Source organism: Nansenia antarctica (assembly GCF_963989245.1).
Source record: "Nansenia antarctica genome assembly, chromosome: 16".
Lineage (NCBI taxonomy): Eukaryota > Metazoa > Chordata > Actinopteri > Argentiniformes > Microstomatidae > Nansenia > Nansenia antarctica.
This window is the reverse complement of record NC_137686.1, coordinates 4,429,722-4,456,502: the sequence shown is the minus strand read 5'-3', so window position 1 is coordinate 4,456,502 and position 26,781 is coordinate 4,429,722. Positions and strand designations below refer to the sequence as shown.

Below are 26,781 nucleotides of genomic sequence, written 5' to 3'. Positions count from 1 at the left end.
ACAGACGTCCCCCCAGAATTCACCAGAACTGATATTGTCAATGTTGAGGGGCCCAGATCACCCATCCAAAACGGCTCTGTAAAACCAGAGCGGGGACCGGGGGTCCCTCCGGACCGGGGGTCCCTCAGGAGGATTTCTAGGAGTTTTGTAGCAGTGTGGGGGCAAAGCTGGAGGACGGTGGTTGAGCCAATCCCACGGGTTGGTCCAGATCCAGGTGGGCTTTTTTGAGGCGGTCCACTGAAATGTAATCTGACTTACCCCCGATGTCCACCAGGAAAGCCTCGTCCCCGGCCTCGATGACGTGAAACGGACCGACATAGGGAGGTTGCAAAGGTCCTCAGTGGCCGTGATGGCGGATGAACACATACACCGCCATCCGCAGGCTGGGTGGAACACCGCACTGTGACGTGGGCACAGGTGCGAAAACCTTTGGGCTGTCCTGGACGTGCTCCGTCGTGCTGGTGATAAGAATGTCGTCCAGATAAATGAACAGGAACGGCAGGTCCATTAGCACGGTGTCCGTCAGCTGCTGAAAAGACTGTGCTGGGTTTTAAGACGGGTCGGGTTGAACAGCATGCGCAGGAACTCAAACACCAAACACTGCCATTTTCGAGACGTCCTGTGAATGTTAGGGAACCTGGCGGTGGCCACGGGAACCTGGCGGTGGGACGAGGTCCACTTTAGAGAAAACAAACTTCCCCACCAGCCGGGCAGAAAAGATGTGAGGAGTCGGTTAGCGGTTAGGGGTCGTAATCACCACATGGACGCAACCCACTGCCAGGTTTTGGCACAAATAATGCAGAGGTGCTCCCATTTGTCAAACTCTGCCTTAGCAACGGCAAGTTTAGTTGTGTCCAGGCATCAGATGAATGAAGTCAAATCAAAGGTCCTTGCTCAGTGGGACACTGAAGAGAGATTTATGCAGATCTGGGCTCATGAATCCATACAGACAAATGGTCTCAGGGTTCTTAGATACAGTCTCTTCTTATACTAGTGGATGTACAGAACATAGACTGACACCTGTAGGTCATTAATTCACAGTTCAATTCACCCTGGCTGACCGGCTGGACAAGGTATCTCTTACGTCACCTGGAAGTTATAATTATCTGGCCGCATGCCAATAGAATGTCAAGCGCTATTTGTAGCTGGCTGCAGGCCAGTCAAGGTGTAACATGTTACAATGGTGTTATCTGAGATACCTGTTGACCAGAGAAGTAAAGCTGTTGAACATGATTTGAAAGCAAACTGAAAGATGACAATGTTTAATAGAACACTAAAAGTCATCCTATCAGTTAACGCTGGAGGAGTCCCGAATGGCCGTACAGCACTGTTGACCAACAGAGAAAAACGTATCAGCCTCTTTAGCCAAAGCATGGCTATCTTTAGTAATTGTGTTGGCTAATGCCACCCGAACCTGTATTGGTAGCTGTTGCAGAAATGGCTCATTGAAAAAAAAAGAAAACATGGCTTGTGATCCCCTAGGAGAGCTAGCATATAATCCATCAGCTCTGAGGGCTTGGAATCACAGAGGCCATGCTGACAGAGAAGCTGACGGGCGCCTTCAGATTCAGTTAAACCAAAAGTCTCTAGTAGATTATGTTTTTAATGCCATATTTGTTGTTGTACTCAGGAGGATGCTCGAGAATACACAACCCTGGCTGCTGTAGAGCTTCCGAGAGCAGAGACCACATAGTAATACTTACACGTAGCATCTTACTGTAATCCCTTTAAGCATGAACTGCGCTTCTGTTTGAGCGAACCCTACTATCGGATGTCTCTCCCAGAACTCTGAGAAGGGAGACAAACAAACAAAGAAGCAGGTGAATTATATACAAGTGTACCTCAGTAGCATCCGCTACAAAACCACTAAAGCCATGAAGCTAAAATAAATCCATATAACATTAAGTAAAACACCTGTTATGTCCATCTATAAGGCTCATTTTGTCCTGAGTCTGTTCCCTTTTTAGAGCTTGTATCAATTTCAGATACTATTGCACTGGAGAATGTCATAATACAGCATATTACTCTTAGGTGAAGGTCAGGAAGTATACTCATTTTGGAAACCCCTTTGTTTTCGTTCAGGCCTTACAGTATACGTAACTGTGCAGATGTACTAGGGTCATGTTGGAGAACAGCTGTACCATACTGTGTGAAGAGGATAGGAGGTCTGTCGCCTCTCTTTGGTAAAAAATGTTAGCTGTCATGGTCTGTTTGTCAAATACTCCCAGATAATTATTTTGACACCATCACATGCCAGGGGAGGAGTGTCGGTTTGATGTGGAAGCTGCAGAGTTGACAGGGCCGAGGTGCTGGAGGAGAATGCTCTGTGATCTGAACCTAAGAGGTCGTCTCGTGGGATTTCTCCAGGGACGAGACTTGATTCAGGACCCTTTGTGTGTGGTAGTTACGCAAACGGTTGTCATATGACGTGGTCATCATAATACAAAATCACACTAAGCCGTCTCGTCTTTACCCTGTAATCTCGTATTTACAATTACATTTTTCTTTTCTGGTAAAGTCTTAACAATGGACATAATGCATCAACACATTGCCTATTTAAAAATGATCTATTTGACCAGCACACAGTACTTGTTTAAGCAGGCTTTTAGAGTAAAAGACCTCTGCAGCTGGATTAGACCGTTTATTGACAGTTCAGAACAAAGCAGATGCAGATGTCATCATTTTCTTTGCCATTATCTTTTAATGTTCCAGACTTTTTCAAAGCTAAAGATGCTTCCTTCAGGATCATAGTGAAACTCCACCTTAACAACTGAAGACATACAGTACCAGGATTCATATCATGTGCAAAACATTTTTCTTACTCACTATTGATTATAAAATATTGCTTATTTTACTCAAATAGCCTTTACATTTGTTTTAGAAATATCCTTGGACAATGTCACAGCCAGATACATTTTCTATCTACATTGGCTCCCGGTAGCAGCTCACATCAGATTCAAGACCCTGGTGCTCGCCTACGGTCAAGGGAATTACTTGCAAGCAATGTTCTAATGTCGTGGGAAAAAATGTGAAAAAGTAAACATTAATTAAGTATTACTATGTGCCAGGACCCAGTTCTATTATTTGTAGATCAATTGATTATGGACTTTGGTTAGTTTTAATGGTCAACATTGTGTGGAATTCGACAGTTGCTTATGTAGAGCATCAGAGAGCATCACAGTTGAAAAGAAAGCCCTGTGTCAAACAATATGTCAAACAATATTTGAACTGAGTTGTTTTTGATGTAACACGGATTTAAATACAGTAATGCACAAAACTACATCAAGGTAAAAAGAAGAAATAGTTTTTTCTTTTAGTTTAATGTTTTTTATTGAAGGACAAGATGGAAAACATCCAATGGACAATAAAACATTATTATTTAAAAAAATATATATATAAAAACCACCCCCCATCCCATCCCAGTCACTTAGAGCAATAGAGTACATTGAAAATGGAATATAAAATACAAATAAACATTAAGAACAAAAAAAGCTAAACATCTAAAGTCACCAGCAAATTGGATGTTAGAAACATTGACAGTCTTCAGAGATCAGAGATCTTCAGTATACTGAAGGCTACATTGAATGAGAAGAAAAGCACATGGGGAGCCTCTCTCTACGCATGAGCGTTATCACAGGTAGCTGTCCATTTATCTAACAAGGGTTGCCATACTTTCAGAAAGACATCCTCTCTGTTAGTTAAATGAATAGCAAAGTATCTCCATGTGAAGCACATTCCCCAGACCCCTAAGGCACTGCTGAAATAAAGGGCTGGCCTCCGACTTCCACTCTAGTGGAATGAGGCGTTTGGCTAATAGTGTGCAGATGGAAATTGCCTGCCCCTCATATTTATTGATTGAAGGGTTAACCACCACTGTTCCGAAGATAGAAAGCAATGGATCTGGTGCAATAGTTTTATTAAAAGCCCTTGATATACAGTATATAGTCAGATATAAGAATCCAAAAGTAGTTTGTCTTTGGGCAGGTCCAGAACTGATGGGTAAGAGTTCCAGTTACTTGTTTACATGCATCACATAAAGGAGAGGTGTTGGGGTGTATGGTGTGAAGTCTGGACTTTGAATAATGGAGTCTGTGGACTACCTTGAATTATATTAAGGTAGAGTCTCAGCTTTAATTCAGTGCTTTTGCCTTGTAGATTGGTTCCACCATTTAGAAAGTACATTTCTTAGAACATTTGTTAAACATTCTCCCCCTAATTCAGGGCTCCAAAAGTATTGGAAATGCAATAACTACCTGAAGACTGCTGGGATTTTGGGGGATTTCTTCAGGCAGTTCCTTTTTTCATCCACACTTTACACTTGCCATCACTCTGGTACCATCTTTATCTCATAAGTCCACAATAACTTATAAAGGCAGGCTCTTTTAGGTAGTGTAGCCTCTATCAGAATCAGAATCAGATTGCTTTTATTACATCTAATGTACAGGTACACAGAGTAAAACTCTTTTATTACATCTAATGTACAGGGACACAGAGTAAAACTCTTTTATTACATCTAATGTACAGGGACACAGAGTAAAACTCTTTTATTACATCTAATGTACAGGGACACAGAGTAAAACTGCATTGCAGCAGAATACAAAATCATCAATAATAGAATAAAGCAGAATACAAAATCAACAATCAGCCATAGCAGCAATAGCAGCAGTAATAGGATAAAGTAAAATAAGTAAGGAATTTAATAAAATTAATTAAAAATAAATAAATAGAAAATGGTAATAAAGTGATAAGGTGAGTTGTAGTAGTTGTACTACAGCGGGACCAGTTGTACTGCAGTAGAACAGAAGTGCAAAATGCTGTGCAGGTAACAATGAGATCAAATGCAATATCATACAATATGCAATAATACAGATATGGTGCAGTACAGGAAGTTCAAATAGAAGTGGTGTTCAAGTAATCAGGTAGTGTTCAGGTAGTCATAATATAGTATTTATGCAGTGGGGATGGTTTGGGGGAGACAGACTTTTGCTTTCTTCCAGTGCATTTCCCAAGGAGCCTGATTGCTTGAGGGAAATAGCTGTTTGACATCCTCTGGGCTTTAGCCCCGAGGCTACGGTACCGTTTCCCTGACGGCAGTAGTTCAAACTGTTTCTGATTTGGAAAAGTTACCCCATGGGACAAAGGTAAAACCAAACATTGCACAGGAGAATACCATGTTGGTTTATGATGGTCATTTCATGGTCGTCGTCCAACATGGCTAAACTGTTAATCAAGGGTTGAAAAAAGTTTCCGTAACATTGGCAGTTGACGGTCAGCATCAGACCATCTCACAGGTAAAACAAATATATTTTGTATAATGTTGCCTAGATACGTAAATATATGTTCTCTTTCAGTTCGACATCTCACTAAGGGATATGTGATACCCTTACGTACCCTGGTCACTGAAACCCCTTTCAGTCACGCCAGGAGCACTTTGCATGGCTGACGCCTCCCCGGCCCAGCTTATAAAAGCTCCTCCACAACATACCCACTTAATTCTTTTGAATCTTCACTCGCTTATTAGCTAGCCTTTCTGCAGTGTTCTGATATAACCTTGCTACCTAGCTTAACCTCTTTGAATCTACAGCCTCAGGTCAGTGTTTCAAATTCAGAGTGAAGGGGGTGGTCTTCACTGTTCCAACACATACATGGCCTAACAGAGAACATTCTGGTCAGAGATGATGTTGCTGTCCTTTCTTACAGACAATGCAATGCTGTCAATTACTAAACTAAGCTATTTCTATTAATTCACCACATTCAATACCAAGCCTTTGATGAAGGTCTGAGATGGCGGGAGTGGTTGTCTCTTAAAATCCATAGCCATATCCTTAGTCTTAGTTACATTTAATTGGAGGAAAGCATCATCACACCATTTAACAAACTCCTCCACCATAAGCCCATGCTCAGTTTCAGCATTTTTGAGCAGACTGACAATGACTGAATCGTCAGCAAATTTCAGGATGAACCTGTCCCCTGTACTTGCTTCTGCAGTAATTTGTGTAGAGAGTATGTCAAATGCTGGGGACAGGACACACCCCTGAGGAGAGCCTGAGGACAGGACACACCCCTGAGGACAGGACACACCCCTGAGGAGAGCCTGGGGACAGGACACACCCCTGAGGACAGGACACACCCCTGAGGACAGGACACACCCCTGAGGAGAGCCTGAGGACAGGACACACCCCTGGGGACAGGACACACCCCTGAGGACAGGACACACCCCTGAGGACAGGACACACCCCTGAGGAGAGCTTGTGGAGGAGGAGCATGTATCTGATGGGGACAGGACACACCCCTGAGGAGAGCTTGTGGAGGAGGAGCATGTCTCTGATGGGGACAGGACACACCCCTGAGGACAGGACACGCCCCTGAGGAGAGCCTGAGGACAGGACACACCCCTGGGGACAGGACACACCCCTGAGGAGAGCCTGTGGACAGGACACACCCCTGAGGAGAGCCTGTGGACAGGACACACCCCTGAGGAGAGCCTGTGGACAGGACACACCCCTGAGGAGAGCCTGTGGACAGGACACACCCCTGAGGAGAGCCTGAGGACAGGACACACCCCTGGGGACAGGACACACCCCTGGGGAGAGCCTGTGGAGGAGGACCATGTCTCTGATGGGGACAGGACACACCCCTAAGGACAGCCTGGGGACAGGACACACCCTTGAGGACAGGACACACCCCTGAGGAGAGCCTGGGGACAGGACAGACCCCTGAGGACAGGACACACCCCTGAGGACAGGACACACCCCTGAGGACAGGACACACCCCTGGGGACAGGACACACCCCTGGGGACAGGACACACCCCTGGGGAGAGCCTGTGGAGGAGGACCATGTCTCTGATGGGGACAGGACACACCCCTAAGGACAGCCTGGGGACAGGACACACCCTTGAGGACAGGACACACCCCTGAGGAGAGCCTGGGGACAGGACAGACCCCTGAGGACAGGACACACCCCTGAGGACAGGACACACCCCTGGGGACAGGACGCACCCCATCTCATAATATAATTATAGATATAGCCTAGCTAAATCGTTTAGACTGCTATGGAGGTATATTGAAAAATATGATTATAAATAGGCTACATGTGGGATGGAGGTACGGGGATGGCAGATATATGTATGGTATTATGGCAGTTTCTCACGCCTGTCCCGTTCTGTTGTTCAAAGAATATAATATAAAATGCATCACATGTTTGTTATTGTTTGTTATTGTTATTGAAAATGTTTCTGTAGCGAAGAACCTTGGCTCAATCTGGAGCTGATCAACTCCGGACGGCAATAGCACGTTGTGGGTGCTACGGTACCGTTTCCCTGACGGCAGTAGTTCAAACTGTTTCTGATTTGGAAAAGTTACCCCATGGGACAAAGGTAAAACCAAACATTGCACAGGAGAATACCATGTTGGTTTATGATGGTCATTTCATGGTCGTCGTCCAACATGGCTAAACTGTTAATCAAGGGTTGAAAAAAGTTTCCGTAACATTGGCAGTTGACGGTCAGCATCAGACCATCTCACAGGTAAAACAAATATATTTTGTATAATGTTGCCTAGATACGTAAATATATGTTCTCTTTCAGTTCGACATCTCACTAAGGGATATGTGATACCCTTACGTACCCTGGTCACTGAAACCCCTTTCAGTCACGCCAGGAGCACTTTGCATGGCTGACGCCTCCCCGGCCCAGCTTATAAAAGCTCCTCCACAACATACCCACTTAATTCTTTTGAATCTTCACTCGCTTATTAGCTAGCCTTTCTGCAGTGTTCTGATATAACCTTGCTACCTAGCTTAACCTCTTTGAATCTACAGCCTCAGGTCAGTGTTTCAAATTCAGAGTGAAGGGGGTGGTCTTCACTGTTCCAACACATACATGGCCTAACAGAGAACATTCTGGTCAGAGATGATGTTGCTGTCCTTTCTTACAGACAATGCAATGCTGTCAATTACTAAACTAAGCTATTTCTATTAATCACCACATTCAATACCAAGCCTTTGATGAAGGTCTGAGATGGCGGGAGTGGTTGTCTCTTAAAATCCATAGCCATATCCTTAGTCTTAGTTACATTTAATTGGAGGAAAGCATCATCACACCATTTAACAAACTCCTCCACCATAAGCCCATGCACCATAAGCATCATCACACCATTTAACAAACTCCTCCACCATAAGCCCATGCTCAGTTTCAGCATTTTTGAGCAGACTGACAATGACTGAATCGTCAGCAAATTTCAGGATGAACCTGTCCCCTGTACTTGCTTCTGCAGTAATTTGTGTAGAGAGTATGTCAAATGCTGGGGACAGGACACACCCCTGAGGAGAGCCTGAGGACAGGACACACCCCTGAGGACAGGACACACCCCTGAGGAGAGCCTGGGGACAGGACACACCCCTGAGGACAGGACACACCCCTGAGGACAGGACACACCCCTGAGGAGAGCCTGAGGACAGGACACACCCCTGGGGACAGGACACACCCCTGAGGACAGGACACACCCCTGAGGACAGGACACACCCCTGAGGAGAGCTTGTGGAGGAGGAGCATGTATCTGATGGGGACAGGACACACCCCTGAGGAGAGCTTGTGGAGGAGGAGCATGTCTCTGATGGGGACAGGACACACCCCTGAGGACAGGACACGCCCCTGAGGAGAGCCTGAGGACAGGACACACCCCTGGGGACAGGACACACCCCTGAGGAGAGCCTGTGGACAGGACACACCCCTGAGGAGAGCCTGTGGACAGGACACACCCCTGAGGAGAGCCTGTGGACAGGACACACCCCTGAGGAGAGCCTGTGGACAGGACACACCCCTGAGGAGAGCCTGAGGACAGGACACACCCCTGGGGACAGGACACACCCCTGGGGAGAGCCTGTGGAGGAGGACCATGTCTCTGATGGGGACAGGACACACCCCTAAGGACAGCCTGGGGACAGGACACACCCTTGAGGACAGGACACACCCCTGAGGAGAGCCTGGGGACAGGACAGACCCCTGAGGACAGGACACACCCCTGAGGACAGGACACACCCCTGAGGACAGGACACACCCCTGGGGACAGGACACACCCCTGGGGACAGGACACACCCCTGGGGAGAGCCTGTGGAGGAGGACCATGTCTCTGATGGGGACAGGACACACCCCTAAGGACAGCCTGGGGACAGGACACACCCTTGAGGACAGGACACACCCCTGAGGAGAGCCTGGGGACAGGACAGACCCCTGAGGACAGGACACACCCCTGAGGACAGGACACACCCCTGGGGACAGGACGCACCCCATCTCATAATATAATTATAGATATAGCCTAGCTAAATCGTTTAGACTGCTATGGAGGTATATTGAAAAATATGATTATAAATAGGCTACATGTGGGATGGAGGTACGGGGATGGCAGATATATGTATGGTATTATGGCAGTTTCTCACGCCTGTCCCGTTCTGTTGTTCAAAGAATATAATATAAAATGCATCACATGTTTGTTATTGTTTGTTATTGTTATTGAAAATGTTTCTGTAGCGAAGAACCTTGGCTCAATCTGGAGCTGATCAACTCCGGACGGCAATAGCACGTTGTGGGTGCAATTGTGCAAGAATAACACTGGCATGTCCGCTCGCCAACTAAAGCACTTGATTATAAACATAATAGGCTCTACTATTCCAAAGGCACTGTATGTGAGAACTTTATTTATAGAACTTTAACTTTACTCTCATGCGCCGTGGGCTCTCGGAAAGCTGCGCATTGAATGTATTATGTATGAAAATAATGCAATAGGCTACATAGGAATAAGTGTGTTCGTATGCAAACATACTCAATGGGATGTAATTAGTAGGCCATTGTTTATCAAAGATGAATCCTGACAATTGAATGCCATTGCGATTGAGACTCGGTAGCCTAATAGTGATAATGAGTTCAATCTGAGTACAGTTATCATCTCAATAGGACGGCCAATGTAATGTGTTGTTTTTTTGATTTTGCATTTCTTGTTTCGTGGTAAACTAATCTCTTTCTGATCGTCCCGTTCACAAAAACCTAAGGTGATAAGTCACGTAATATGGCGAAATAAATGTTCGTTCAGACAATACAACATATATTGAAAAATATGATGATAAATACATGTGGGATGGAGGTACGGCGATGATATGTGGCATGTCCGCTCGCCAACTAAAGCACTTGATTATAAACATACTAGGCTCTGTTTCTAACAAGTAGGCTTCTCACAAAATCACTGTATGGGACAACTCGTTTCTAAAAAGTGAGTAACAATCACTTGATGTAGGCCTAATGGTTGATGGGAGGAGGGTTGATGATGGCTTCTCGATCGTTTCCGATCAACAAACAAAGACATCGGGTTTCTCCCGCTCCACCACGTCCCAACGGTGTGTTTCTGTAATCATTTTCTTCTCCTTGTTGCATAAAAAAAAATCAAGACTCGCTCCTCTCAGGAGACCACTATTTATAAATAATAATCCACAGATAGGCACAGTCACAGTGCTACATGAAAATATCTAGCCACACACTACATATCATACCTCCGCCCTATATGTATTTATCATCATATTTTTCAATATAAAACGGAGGTACGATATATGGCAGATATATGTATGGTATATTGTAGTATATTTGTACTTAATAATGGGCCTATATGTTTGTTATGAAGGAATGTCTCCTGACTGTGGGGCTAGGGCAAGGTATTTATGACCCCCTTTGCCAAAGCTCCTGGCCTCTCCCCCCTTTTCACACCCCAAGCATCTGTAGTGACTGTGATAGGATCACTGGTAGATATTTGCATAAGATCAGACCATAAAGAGGGCAGCACAGGGGCTTGCTCTTATCACCCCTGCTGAAGATCAGACCAGACCAGACCAGACCATCTGTACTTTAATTAAATCGTCTTAAACTCAGAATTTATTCTTTGATTCGTAACCAACAAGGTAATATACTACAATATTATGGCAGTTTCTCGCGCCTGTCCCGTTCTGTTGTTCAAAGAATATAATATAAAACGCATCACATGTTTGTCATTGTGTGAAAATGTTTCTGTAGCGAAGAACCTTGGTTCAATCTGGATTTGATCAACTCCGGACGGCAATAGCACGTTGTGGGTGCAATTGTGCAAGAATAACACTATTTACAGCGCTGTCATTTATTGCTATATTTATTACTGTTATATATAAATGTGAATATTACAGATACCTGGTCAACACAGCTTGGGATTCCAAGGAAATGACATGGAACTATGTGTGAAAGGGACAACATGCAATATATATTATAGTTATTTTTTAATAATGATAATCAACTTTCATTCGTTAGTAATGAAAACTCCCGCAGTCTCGATCAATCTCCTCTCCACCCCAAAATGGCGTCGCGCTCAGACGCGAGGCTCGGAGTGGCTTCTACGCTGGTGTTTTTTAGTGTTTTTAAGTACATTTGTATGTACATTTTTATTTTAGTACTTATAGGGAACAGTTGTGTAAATAGTACCTACAGCAGGCTCGACTTATTAGAAGTTGGCACGCAAAACGACAAGACAGTTACAGCGGAGTTCCTGAAGCAAAACAGGATATATCACGAGATCGCCCGTGTACCGGGAGAATCCTGGTACTCAGTCCCTTCCCTGAGGCGAAAACGCCGGCGCAAGGACCGTAAGCAACGACGGGGCCGCCGGGGAGGCCTGTTAGCTAGGCTAAGACGGAGCCCTGACAAACCTGCTTTGCCGAGTATTTTCCTTTCCAACGTCAGGTCCCTGACGAACAAGATGGATGAACTGAGACTACAAGTTGCTAAAAATAACATTGTGGGAGATAGCTGTGTGATTATTCTGACCGAAACCTGGCTAAATGACACTATCGTGGACTCAGCTATTAGCTTGGAGGGACGGACATTACACCGGGCGGACCGCACGCAGCTCAGCGGCAAGTCAAGAGGGGGTGGGATCATAATATCGACGAAGGATAGCTGGTGCTTAAACACGAAAACTGTAAGTAGCCACTGCTCCCCAGACCTGGAATACTTGACTGTTAAATGCCGACCCACATACCTCCCGAGGGAGTTTAACGCGGTGTTCATAACATGTGTGTACATAGCGCCTAGCGCGGACGGTAGCCTAGCATTGGCGCGGCTATATGACGTCATCAGTGGTCAACAAAGCACTGATCCACAGGCTATTCACATCATAGCAGGAGACTTCAATCATGTCGACCTGAAGGCAGTACTACCCAAGTTCTATCAGCATGTGAAATGTGCAACAAGAGGAGAAAAAACGCTGTACACCAACATCAAACGTGCTTACAAGGCTAGTCCGCTAGCTCATCTAGGCATGTCTGACCATGTGTCAATCCTCCTGATCCCTGCATACACTACCATGGGGAAAAGTGCTCCCATCACCACTAAGACTGTCAGAACCTGGCCAGAAGGGTCCGCTCCACTGCAGATCTGCCTAAATGACACCCTATGGCAGGAATATGAGCATGAGGACCTGGAACAGTACACGTCGTCGGTTCTGAACCACATAGTGAACTGCACCAACTCAGTCACCGTGGACAAACGGGTCCGGGTCTACCCCAACACGAAGCCATGGATGACTGGGAAGGTCCAAAAACTGATCAACGAGAGGGACAACGCCTTCTTCGCAGGGAAGAGCACACCGCTGTACAGCTCCACCAGGGCCAACCTAAAGCGCGGAATCAAAGCGGCCAAGGCAGATCACAGAGAGAAGATTGAGGAATGCCTCCTGAGCAACGACTCCAGGCGGATGTGGCAGGGGGTTCAGCAGATGACAAACTTCAGAGCCAACAGGCTCACAGCCGCAGAGGACGACCCCCTGCTGGCGGGAAAGCTGAACACCTTCTACGCCCGGTTCGACGAGGGGCGAACGGAGGTAACCGCAACACAAACACCACTCTCTCCAGCTCTCAGCAGCCTCACCCTCACAGAGCATGAAGTGAGACGCGTACTGAAGGCGGTGGACCCCAGGAAAGCCTCGGGGCCGGATGGCGTCCTGGGACGGGTGCTGAGAGACTGCGCCGACCAGCTGGCCGGGGTTTTCACCAACATCTTTAACCAGTCCCTGTCCCAGGCCACCATCCCACCCTGCCTGAAAACCTCAACTATCATCCCAGTCCCGAAGAAAAGCACGGTGAGCTGCCTAAACGACTACCGCCCGGTGGCACTCACACCAATCATCATGAAGTGCTTCGAGAAACTAGTCCGGGCCCACATACTCACACGCCTCCCGCCCAACCTGGATCCATACCAGTTCGCCTACAGAGCCCACAGGTCCACAGAGGACGCCATCGCGACGACTCTCCACGCCACTCTATCCCACCTGGAGAGGGGAAACAGCTACGCGAGACTGCTCTTCGTGGACTTCAGCTCCGCCTTCAACACCATCCTTCCAGACAGGCTAGTGACCAAACTACTAGACCTGGGTCTATCACACTCTATATGTGCGTGGATCAAGGACTTCCTGACCGACCGCCCCCAGAGGGTGCGGGTGGGCCCCCACACCTCCACAGCCCTCAGACTCAGCACTGGGTCCCCCCATCCTCTACAACCTCTACACCTACGACTTCACCCCCGTCCACCCCAGCAACTCCATCGTAAAGTTTGCAGACGACACCACCGTGGTGGGATGCATCTCGGGGGGGGACGAGGCGGCGTACAGGGATGAGGTAGAGCAACTGAGCAAGCTGTGCAAGGTTAACAACCTGCTGCTGAACAAGTCAAAGACCCAGGAAATCATCGTAGACTTCAGGAGGAAAAAGTCCGAGATCCAGCCCCTGCTCATCGACGGAGAGAGCGTGGAGAGAGTCTCAACCCTCCGATTCCTGGGGATGCACATGCGGGATGACCTGACCTGGAAGGACAACACAAAAGGCACCATCAAGAGGGCACAACAGCGGCTATACACCCTGAGAGTCCTCAGGAAGGAACACAGCAAGCAGGAGATACTGGTGACCTTCTACCGCGGCGCAGTGGAGAGCATCCTCACCTACGGCATCTGCAACTGGTTCTCCAGCTGCACAACAGCGGAGAGAAATGCGCTACAGAGAGTCGTGAGAACAGCACAGAAGATCACCGGCGCCCCCCTCCCCTCTCTGGAAGAGCTGTACAACACACGCTGTCTCAGGAAGGCCTCCAAGATCTCCAGGGACCCGACCCACCCTGGGTACGAACACTTTACCAGGCTGCCCTCGAAAAGGCGGTTCAGGACCCTGGCCGCTAAGACAAACAGACTGAAGAACAGCTTCTACCACAGGGCCGTCCAGGCCCTGAACACAGCAAAGACCTAAGTTCTCGGCCCTGGACAGTCTGGACGGATTGTATGGCAGCTGCTGGACTGAAAAAAAAATCAGGTGTAGTGCTGAGGCACAAACATGTACATTTCAAGCCTGCAAACTGTGACACTTTAAATAACGTGAAACAATACTATTGTGCAATATGACAACCCTAGTCGTCTATCTGTACAGTATAGTACAGTGGATAGTGTACATAGCCTTTATTTATGTAAACCAGCTCCTTCCCTTCTTGTGAAATTTTTTTTTTTAAGTTTTTTTTTTTTTTTTCCTTTCCTAACACCAGGGGAGCCACCCCTCCTAAATTTCGTTGTTTGGTACCTGTACTGTAGCAATGACAATAAAGTCCATTCATTCATGTTACATCTACAATATGGCATGCATACGTTATTATATATATATATATATATATATATATATATATATATATATATATATGCCATAATTTGTTCCATAGTTCCTTTTCAGCTGACTCTGCTCTGTCCCCGCTTCTCTGGAACTTTATGCATTTTTAGAGGTAGTGTCTTGTCATTTTCTCTTCTTGTGTGACATCGCCATCCAGCGATCTTTGTGCGTCAGTACACACTCCCCCATTGTGAAGAGTGGTCGTGTGATTCGACACCTCGTCGCGCTAAAAGTAGGTAAAAAAACGTCGCGCATCTAGTGTTAAATGCTGACCAATCTGTGCAGAATCATCAGACAAAACTTTGAGCTCTCTTGTATGTACCTTCTACCTCTTCAGAACCGGGTATGGTGGATGGGGCTGTGGTCAGAGAAGCCAAGGGGAGGTCTAGGAGAAGCCAAGGGGAGGTCTAGGAGAAGCCAAGGGGAGGTCTAGGAGAAGCCAAGGGGAGGTCTAGGAGAAGCCAAGGGGAGGTCTAGGAGAAGCCAAGGGGAGGTCTAGGAGAAGCCGCGTATGCCACTCATATAGAACCATAGCATCAATTCAGAGTCTTACTGTTCCTAGTTGGGCAGTTGATGTAGTGGTAGGTGAGCCAGGTCATGCGGGGATGAGCCAGATCTCTATGAAGGCCATAACGCAGACCTACATGTAAATGGTCTGCAGATCGTTCGTCTTGTTTCTGAGGGACAGGACATTTCCAAGGATAATAAAGGGGAGAGGGAAGTCTTTTCCTCACTTTAGTACAGTCATTTCTGTCCAATCTATAACTTCTGTGTTTTGAGATCTCTGCATTTAACCCCTCGATATAAAGGTTTAGATCGTCCCATTTCATGAAAGAATTCTTGAGAGTATTGGATTCTGTTTATCGGGTGGAGTGGTGGTGATCCAACTCCTGGCGTGATAAATCGAAGTCCATAAAATGACAATGAACAGCAGCTCCGCGATTTGATGTGATTTGTTTCAGAAAATTGGAAATAAAAACAAATGCCACTTGCACATGACACTGGCGAAACCACAGAGGCAAAGAAACCGATTAAAGAAGGCATATGCTATCGTTATTGACGAAGTTCTGTGGGATTTTCGTCAGAATATGTATATTATCGATTTGATTTGATTTTTTAAGGGCTTTGAGGTCTTCACTTACATCGACGACTGGTTGATATGCGTAGACACTTCAAATCAGGTCATCAGAGCACACAGGGCCACGGGTGTCACACCTGCTCTTCCTTGACTTCAAGATAAATCATGCCAAAAGCTCAATCCCAGAGGATAAACCTTGTCGGTCTGACTCTGGAGCTGCCCCCACCGCAGACAGAAGAGAGGCTTTGTCCCGTGTCTCGAGGTGTTTCACCCAGTCACGACAGTCTTGTACTGGATGGGCCTGAGACGGCTTGGCTCATAGCCTTGATTGTGTTAGTCCTGCTTGGCCTCCTTTTCATGTGAGATTTCCAGCGTGGGTCATATCACACAAACTTGTGATGGCCGATTCGTCAGTTAAGGGATGGGGGGGGCAAGTTCACCAAGGACGTTCAGTGAGCAGAATATGGGCAATACTGTGAGATGGTCTTTACTGTGAGATGGTCTTTTGCTGACCGTCAACTGCCAACGTTAAGAAAACGATTGTTTTCAATCCCGGTGCAATCACAAAGCTGACGAGCATCAAATGCCAAGTCAACTTGAAAAAATACCATAACATAACAATGTCTAATAATACACCGTTAATTCCAACCGACGTGTGTTCAAAAACAATATTCTCACAACCATTGTACAACATAGATTTTTTACTTGCACAACTGTGACAAAAATATAAAATTCCCATGGGGTATTATATCGACATGCCAAGCAGCAGGTAGATTTTAGGAGCACAAGCTGTGCAAAATAACAGCATCCGCACACTCAAACTGTGCAAAAAAACATAGTTTATTGCGAGCTTCCGGTCATAGACCTTCTTTAGTCAAGAGGACAAGCTGTACAAGGCCTCTCGCAGCTGATCAATGAGCAAGCTGTACAAGGCCTCTCGCAGCTGATCAATGAGCAAGCTGTACAAGGCCTCTCGCAGCTGATCAATGAGCAAGCTGTACAAGGCCTCTCGCAGCTGATCAATGAGCAAGCTGTACAAGGCCTCTCGCAGCTGATCAATGAGCCCAGTTGGTTCGTTTGCAGGGTCAAAGAAACAAGCACGATGTGTCTGATTTGGATTGCTTTGCCATCTGGGGCATGCCATGGGGCACATGTTCTGCTTGCTCAAGTGCCAAGTCATTTAACTGATGGTCTCTGCACTATAACAAAATGTTTTCCATATACTGTAGATCTGTCATTTTCAATTGCATGGTACAACAAAATATAAGCATATACAGTGCCCTGCGTAAGTAATGTACTTCAAAAGTTTGGATTTGAAATAAAACAGGTACTATTAAAGTAGAGATTCTCAGCTTTTATGTGATGGTGTTTGTGTACACGGGGGCGGCTGTGGCTCAGGAGGTAGAGCCGGCGTCTAATGATTGCAAGGTTGGCACTTCGGCGGTTCGATCCCTGGCTGGCCACATGTCGAGGTGTCCTTGGGCAAGACACTGAACCCCAAATTGCTCCCAATGAGCGGGCCGGCGCCTTGCATGGTAGCTTGCCGCCATTGGTATGTGAATGGGTGAATGAGAGGCCATTGTAAAGCACATTGGAATAAGGCGCTTTGGAATATATAAGTGCAGTCCATTTACCATTTACCATATTGGTTTCACCCTTCAGGAATTACAACTAGGGTTGCCAACTGTCCCGTATTAGCTGGGATGTCTCTCATATTTTGGTCTGGATGAATAGGCCCCCTCATGAGCATGTATAGAGTAAATATGACATTCCTGCAAACACCCCGCCCCGTGCAGTAGCACGCCATCTTTTGTCCCATATTTCGTAGTGAGAAAGTTGTTAACCCTAATAACAACTATACTTTTTATGCCTAATTCCCCTATTTCAGGAGCTCAGAAGCAATAGGACAATGTCACAAGGTTTGTGCAGTCATAAGAGAGCTGTCAATGTCTAGTTTTGAGGGGGGGGGGGTGTTATGGTTTGGGCAGGTGCATGCAGGTGAAGACCTTTTCCCAGAACTCTGCAGGCTCTTAGGTACTTTTTAGCAAATCTGGTTATTTTGGTGGTTAGTGGTTTGCATCTTGCAGTGTAGCCTCGGTAGTTGTGATGGTGAAGTCTCCTGTGAATGGTAGTCTCTGACACATTCACACCTACCTTCTGGAGAATGTTCCTGATCTGTGGGACAAGAATATTGTTTTGGGGGTTTTCTTAATCATCGTGAGCACTGAGCATTCATCATCCACTGTAGAAGTCTTACTTGGGCTACCAGGATTTCTGAGCTCACCAGTCCTTTTAATGATGCTACAAACTGTTAGAAATATAAATTCTTCAATAATAATAATAATAATAATAATAATGCATTTTATTTATGGGCGCCTTTCAAAACACTCAAGGACACCTTGTGAAGCATAATTAAAAACAAGCAGCGAATCAAATTCAAACAGTGATTCAAACAAACAAAAACAAAACAAAACAAGACAAAACAAAAGACTTCAACAATCGTTTAAAAAGGTGGGTTTTCAGGCAGGATTTGAAGGTGGAGAGAAAGTCAATGTTGCGGATGTCTTGTGGAAGAGAGTTCCAGAGACGGGTGGGCAGAGTGGCTGAAGGCTCTAAACCCCATAGTGGTCAGGCGGGCAGAAGGTATACAGTGTTTCCTCCAGGAATTCTTACATTAGTGGCGGATAGCCCTGTCGATTTTTTCCCGCGTGCACGCGCGCTCAAAACAACGACCTAATTTCAACCAAAACTAGAGGGAGGATGGCAATTTTTTTTAAAATAGATATACAGAATATAAACTTGTGACTGACAGTCACATACACACACACAAAGATCATCAGCTATAATATAATACGAAGTAGGCCTACATGAGCACAAAAGCGGCTAATGTTACTGATTAACTGTTTACTGTAGTGCCGAGAGACGGGAGTCGTAGGCGGCGTATTAATGACAAAGCTAAACGTTTAATGAAGGACATGAACGATTGTCAACAACACACTCAAGCAGTAAATAGAACAGACTAAACAACTTGGGTACTACGCACTCAACTGCGGATGGAACAATACTCCCAACCCATAGTTCCGTGCGTGAGTTATGTCAACCCACCACATTACAGAAGTAAAGTCACAGTCAGATGGAGCATTCGGCAAACAGCTGAGTATCAGCTGAGTTAAAGAAAACAAACTCTTACCTTTGATGACACCCACATAAGCCCTGTTTTCCCGTACTTCTCCCGTGTGTCTCTTATTGTCCAAATGTTCCCTGAATTTTAGCTGCATGTTTTTCCAGCATGTAATTCCGTTGTCAATAAAAAAAATCGACTCCCCTTCTTTTCCCCTTGACAATACTGTGTCATTGCTAAAGTGACGGCACATAAGAATCGTTTTTTGACTTGCTAATGTCTGCTGATACACCAACACAGCTAGCCGATGCTGATGGCTCTCCCGCTGTAGTTGTAGCTGGTGGTGGTGGTACCCCGCCATAAACGTTGTTAGCTGATCCACCACCTAGCTCCTTTGCCAGCTATGCAGTTTCGGATCGCTCATAGCCACTGCTAGCTTCAGCAATGTTTGAAGTGTCTGGGACATCTTTTTTCTTGAAAAATCCATCCATCTGTTGCTGTTTTCGTTTAATTTTTCGAAGTTATTTAACGTGATATCTTATTTGTGCACCTAGCTAGCTAGATCAGCTTTTTGTATCTTTTAGATGGTTCACATTTAGACCAATCAGGAGTAGCCCTTGTGTCACGTCGTCAACTGAATGTTTAATGTCATTAATCTGATTTTGGATCAGCGGTTAGAGAGAGATGGGCGTGGATTTAGATGCACTTTTAGTCAACATCCACTATAGCGCTGATCTAGGATCAGATATATTTTAATCAGCTAAAATGTTCAGAGGTGGATTTTTTATTTTTTTATTTTTTTGTGGACTGAATCAATTAGTGGCGGAGGAAATTCATTCGTGGCGGCCCGCCACCAATAAATGCATATAGAGGAAACACTGGTATAGTTAGTTGAAAGGCAGCGGAGGATCGGAGAGTGAGAGAGGGAGTGTAGGTGTGAAGGAGTTCAGAGAGATATGGGGGTGCAAGATTGTGAAGGGCCTTGAAAGTGAGGAGCAGAATTTTGAAATCGATGCAGTATTTAACGGGAAGCCAATGGAGTTGTTGAAGAACCGGAGTGATGGAAGGGGTTCTGGTAATGATACGGGCGGCTGAATGATGGAGGATGGATGGAGTTGCAATAATCAATACGGGATGTAACGAGGTTATGTAACGGGATGTAACGAGGTTATGTAACGGGATGTAACCAGGTTATGTAACGGGATGTAACCAGGTTATGTAACCAGGTTATGTAACGGGATGTAACCAGGTTATGTAACGGGATGTAACCAGGTTATGTAACGGGATGTAACCAGGTTATGTAACGGGATGTAACCAGGTTATGTAACGGGATGTAACCAGGTTATGTAACGGGATGTAACCAGGTTATGTAACGGGATGTAACCAGGTTATGTAACGGGATGTAAGAGGTTATGTAACGGGATGTAACCAGGTTATGTAACGGGATGTAACCAGGTTATGTAACGGGATGTAACCAGGTTATGTAACGGGATGTAAGAGGTTATGTAACGAGGTTATGTAACGAGCAGTGTTTCCTCTACATGCATTTCATCGTGGCGGGCCGCCACGATGGAATTTCCTCCGCCACCATTCAGATTTCTCAACAAAAAACAAAAAAAAAGATTTAGGCCGCTTTTCAGACCTTCACAGCGCTAGACACACCCACAAGCGCGAAGCGACGCGCTTGCAAAACTGTTTTGTGATTGGTCGAATACATCTAGGCTGCGTCTAGTCTACAAACTACGATCCTCCACTCCTATCACCGTGGACACAGCAAGGAGCGAATTCCCGGGTAGAAATATTTCCTCTCCCCGCTGTCAGCGGTAAGCGGTACTTTCCTCCAGCAGCGGTAAATGAGGCACCCTTTGCGGCTTAATAACTTTGGTTCTCCGGGGGTTACGGTAAAAATTCCAATGTGTCCGGAAAGAGGACAAGCCATGGAATCGAAAAGTTTTTGAATGGAGTCGATCCTCCACTCCTATCACCGTGGACACAGCAAGGAGCGAATTCCCGGGTAGAAATATTTCCTCTCCCCGCTGTCAGCGGTAAGCGGTACTTTCCTCCAGCAGCGGTAAATGAGGCACCCTTTGCGGCTTAATAACTTTGGTTCTCCGGGGGTTACGGTAAAAATTCCAACGTGTCCGGAAAGAGTCGTGGGAGACGATTTTTTTATTGACAACGGAATTACATGCTGGAAAAACATGCAGACACAGACAATAAGAGACACACGGGAGAAGTACAGGAAAACATTTTATTTTTTGGGGCCATCCTCGAGTTTTGGCTAAAATTACGTCGTTGTTTTGAGCGCGCGTGCGCGTTTCATGCGCGTGCACGCGAAAAATCGCGCGCGCGTGCTGCGCGTGCGCGCGGTCAGCGCTACCCCCCAAAATTCCTGGAGGAAACACTGACGAGGTTATGTAACGGGATGTAACGAGGTTATGTAACGAGGTTATGTAACGGGATGTAACGAGGTTATGTAACGAGGTTATGTAACGGGATGTAACGAGGTTATGTAACGAGGTTATGTAACGAGGTTATGTAACGAGGTTATGTAACGAGGTTATGTAACGAGGTTATGTAGCGGGATGTAACGAGGTTATGTAACGAGGTTATGTAACGAGGTTATGTAACGAGGTTATGTAACGAGGTTATGTAACGAGGTTATGTAACGAGGCTGTTCAGCCTCATAACGGCTTCCCTGACTTTCCTTGTCTTCTCTTTGGTCCTCATGTTGACAAACACACATCTTAGTATCAGTACTAGACATAGAGAGCTCTCTTATGACTGCACAAATGATGTTGACAGAACACACCTGATGAACCAGAAACAGCTGTCAAGCCAATTGTCCCATTACTTTTGGGTTTAACAAGCTTAAATACACTATGATACAGTATAGGGGTGTAACGGATCACCTAACTCACGGATCGGATCGTGTCACGGTTTGAGTCACGGATCGGATCATTTTTCGGATCAACACAAAACATTTTTGTTTTTATAAAAACTGCTTTTTCCTTGAATTCTGTAAAAACACCACTTTTACTATGTGACAAAAACCAACAACATTCAAGATGTCAAAACTGGTAATATATATATATATATACATACATATATATACATATATATATATGTATATATAATATATATAACATATTCTACACTCAAACATTACACAATTATACTGAAATACACTCAATTTAAATGATAGGAGAGAGGGAGGAGGCGCCTGGTTGCAGCAGTGAATCACTGGGCTCTTTAAAGCAGATGAATAAACATGTTTTATGCCACTTTTAACTAAATAATAAAGTGAACCCTTATTTTGAACATGGTATGAAAAAAATGCCTACATTATCAGAAGTTGTCGAGCTACCTTTTTCGTGCCTCCCGTCATAGTTGACAGAGAAGCCAAAGTGCTCCCATACATGGGATTTAAATGACGAGGGAGGCATTTCGAGTTCTTCTCCGCCGAACAACGTAACATGATACACTTGGGCCGCGTTCGTAAATTCGCTTTGAGAGCGCCGGAGCGCACACTGGGTACGACGTCATAAAGGGACCAAGTAATTTGATTGGACAAGAGGCGTTCCTTGAACGCTGATCAGATTCCAGAGCGGATTTACGAACGCAGCCTTGTTGTTGTGGATTCCCAGCTTCACGTGTAGTGAGCAAACAACAGATTATTTTTCTTTCGCATTATCAACCTATCATTGCGCTTTAGAGTAAAACAAAGCCCGCAACTGTCGCGTCTATCTTTTCATGGCAACTCTACATTGTGATTTACAAGAGATATTAAGTAATATTATTACTTGTTAACAGTGATACAGTATATAGGTTTGCTTCTCTGTCCACTTTATCCAAGCTAGACCCCCTGTATCATTCGGTTCTAAGATACATCACCAATAGTGCCTTCAGGACCCATCACTGTACACTGTATAGTCTGGTTGGATGGCCATCTCTTTCTGTCAGAAGGCTCCAACACTGGTACACTCTTGTGTTTAAAATCATCTCTGGCTTCTTACCGAATTATCTGGGCCTGAAGTTCATCCCTATACCGAGTGGCTCGGGTCTCAGGTCTCGTAGATGGCTACAATACAAGGTGCCACTTATCATGAACAATGTTGGAAGGGCAAGCTTGTCTTATTATGGCCCTTGGTCTTGGAATGACCTACAGACTGCTTTTAAATTAGAGGCCCTTATTTCCATAAGTATCTTCAAGCGTAGATTAAAGGATGTGGTCACCGCTCGCTGTACCTGCTTTGGTTAGACTTCTCAATGTTTTAATCACCTTGTAAATACCCCTACCATTGTTTGTCTATTGTATTGTTGCCACTGTCTTATGTCCTTGTCTTGTTATCTGAACTGTTCCAAAAAAAAAAAAAAAAAATTTGCAATTGATCCGCGGTACACACGCGTTCCGAACCGTGGAGGGCGATCCGAACGGATCACGGAATTTCCGTGATCCGTTACACCCCTAATACAGTATACATATTGACATTGATGAGTATGGCATTTGAACCGGCAAATGATTGATTTATCAATTGATGTAATTTGTATTGAGAATTTAAAAGTTGTATATGCATACCAAATACAATTGGTAAAGATATTAGGATCAAGGTGATAAGAAACAGGACAAGAGTGGCAGATGTGAAGATGTGTAAATGTTATCAGATCTGGCCATCTAGCATAATCCTTCAACATTACGCCAGGGTTACACTAACAAACTTGATGCAATAATAAATAATCATAAATAATAATAAAGTTGCAGATTTTGATTGTTTGCCATTTATTTGCATGTGACTTCATAGTTATACAGTGCAATTTGAATGATTTTACAACGCAATTAAAATTGTACACACTTTAAGTAATAGCCAATGAAAGTGAAGGTGTGATATCATATAATATACTGTATAACATAGTATTATGACAAGCTGTATTCTAAAATACATTCTAGGTCCGTGCTCCCACGTTCACACACACACACACACACACACACACACACACACACACACACACACGCACACACACACACACGCACACGCACACACACACACACTACAACTACATTTCACAGCAGGCCAGCTGTCCTGGAAAGTTAATAGCACTAATTAGTACCTTTCCAAATTTGAGGTGGCCAATTCATCTATGTTCCATCAAACATAATGGACGTTGTTCTACTAGGCTCAAGCTGTCTCTCCGCTTAACATTAGGCAACAATAAAGTGTGACATATAATCAGTTATATTGTCAGTTCAATTGCCATAGTCATCAATGACAATATTGTTACATTCAATGTAAAACAAAAGGCTCAGTGTTCAACATTTCCAAACACAGAACCACTACTTTAGGAAGCTTTGAAATGGACTGGTCTATTGAAATTCTCTTAAATTCTATTTTTTAAATATTTGCCATAATGAAATACCGAAATTAAGAGGATTCTAAAAATGTGGTAGCTACTCCAGGAAGAGATAAGTGGGACCATGAAATGGGGGAATGCAAAATTAAGAAAAAATCTGTTCAAAGTTGATTGCGAAGAGGTTTTAATAGATATGCAAATACTGTAACTGAAGGAATAACAGGCTTTCCAAATCCCCTCCATGAAGGACATGATTTCTTTAAGTTTCCAAAGTGATGGAAACATGTTAAACTGCTAAACCTTGAAATGAAGGGCGAATGAACAAGTGTAAATGTGTACTGACTCCCAGAGAAGCTGCTTGTGTTGCCGTGACAACCTCTTTTCTCTATACTTATAAAACCCAAACAATCCCACTTTTCAACAAAATGAACAGCAGCACTAGCTACAGTATTATAGAAATATTGTTAGTGTTCGTCTTAGTCAAATTATGCTGACACCCAAATCATGTCTGGTTTGAGCTCAGGTTCAGCCATCCAATAATGCACAACGAGAGAAAGTCACAACATACAGTATGGCAAGGTGTAGCAGGTTCATGCTTTCGATTGTTGGCATAATGGAGCAACCATAATGAATACCTCTTTGTAAGCTATATTATAGCCCATTGTACTAATATGAACTTAACACATGTTTTAACTCTTTATTTTGCAGGGAATGCATACAGAGAATGCATGGATAATGGAACATGGGCTCTGAAGAGCAATTACTCAAGTTGTGAACCCATCTTGGAGGAGAAGGTTGGTATGGCCATTCAGATGGTATGGCCTGTCCTCCTATTCCATGGCCTGGCTGGCCCAGATCTGTTTGTTTCATTAGAAAAGTCACATTGTTGTTATTATGAAATGTTGGGTGTGACTATAGTATAGGAGTTGGCTTATAGCACAAACATGTCTGGGGACACCAGTCTACCTTGTCATGCTTCCTAAGTAACCTGCTAGAGACCACAGCTACATACTCTATCCAAGGCTGTCACCTGCTTGACTAGAGACCACAGCTACATACTCTATCCAAGGCTGTCACCTGCTTGACTAGAGACCACAGCTACATACTCTATCCAAGGCTGTCACCTGCTTGACTAGAGACCACAGCTACATACTCTATCCAAGGCTGTCACCTGCTTGACTAGAGACCACAGCTACATACTCTATCCAAGGCTGTCGTCACCTGCTTGACCATGACATGCATAGCTCCAGTATAACACAAATTCAAATGAGACCTTTGATTAGGGTTGCTGCACAAATCCTGGAATTCCTAAGAGTTAAACATGACCTTGTCACTGTATACAGCATATCATTAAAAGTCTGCAGCGATTGTGGAGTGATAGCGTTTTAATAGCTTCCCACCAAATGTTTCGATTGGCTATGTGTATTAGCATATTGATTTCTCCTGGCCAGTGCAGCCACTCTGTTGTCAATTTGTAGCTCGTTACAGAAAGCAGGCAAATCCAAACTATGTTGCAAATATGAATTATTACCTGTCCCCATGTCGGGATCTTATCTCCCTGGTCTGGATAGCAGATGTTGTGCTGGAAGCTAGCTACAATAGTACCAATGGCTAGTGTAAACAAACAACTCATTATAATTGCAGTTTCGACATGTGGTCATAGGGGAGCCAGATTTCATGTGTAGCTGCTTTACATTTCCATGGGAATTGTTAGGAGTTACTCTTCTCTTCATAAAAACATTCACTTTCCAAATGCTTTCTATTTAGGTTATACATGTCCAGAAATGTCATGGTATAAATGTTGACACAGTTTTTACACTGTATAATACTTTATAGACCTGTACAGTATGTATTTAGTTTTGGCCTAATTACCTCACCTCATAGCCTCATCGCTCTGGTGAGGAGTATTTGTGTCACATGCACTATTCATAGCTGCTACACCAAGACTCCCCGTATCAAAGTGTACAATGCAACAATGACAGTGTTATCCTGCTCTACTACGGTATGTCAAGTTCATTTTAAAAAATGTCTGTTAAGAAGAGGGAAACAAGTTAAATCCTTGCTTCAGACTATTTGATCATTTGCCAGTCAGCTAAATTATGGAATTCATAGTGAAATTATTCCATGACATTTAAATGTCATCTATTGCTGACAACTTTAATGATCTTCAGGCAGATTACGGTGAATTGTACACCGTGATTATTTATTTTTTAAATAATAATCTGTGTGTGAATCTGAGTGAGAAGATTGAAATCATTCTTCTGATAATTATTGTCTCTGCAGAGAAAATATCCAATGCACTATAAGATTGCCCTGATCATCAACTACCTGGGTCACTGCATCTCAGTGGGAGCTCTGGTGGTGGCCTTCATTCTCTTCTTGTGCTTAAGGCAAGTACATAAATAGTTCCCTTGTGAATCTAGAATAAGTGGAATTCATGCAAAATCACAGAATTGCCCTCCTTATCATTCATTTGTTTATGTCAAACGAAGAGAACACTCCAACACACACGCATGAACCAGA

At 44.6% G+C, this 26,781-nt stretch overlaps 1 protein-coding gene across 2 annotated transcripts in view; it reads left to right on the top strand.

Moving 5' to 3' along the window:
• The window catches only part of LOC308171366 (corticotropin-releasing factor receptor 2), a gene marked incomplete at its 5' end in the record, with an annotated part of 102,983 nt that overhangs the window by 60,406 nt on the left and 15,796 nt on the right, over window positions 1-26,781 (top strand). For both annotated transcript variants that reach the window (XM_080546204.1, XM_080546205.1), the window contains 2 exons: window positions 24,967-25,052; window positions 26,542-26,648. In XM_080546204.1, coding sequence (XP_080402330.1) covers window positions 24,967-25,052; window positions 26,542-26,648 — 193 coding nt within the window. The remainder of the gene's footprint in view (window positions 1-24,966; window positions 25,053-26,541; window positions 26,649-26,781) is intronic.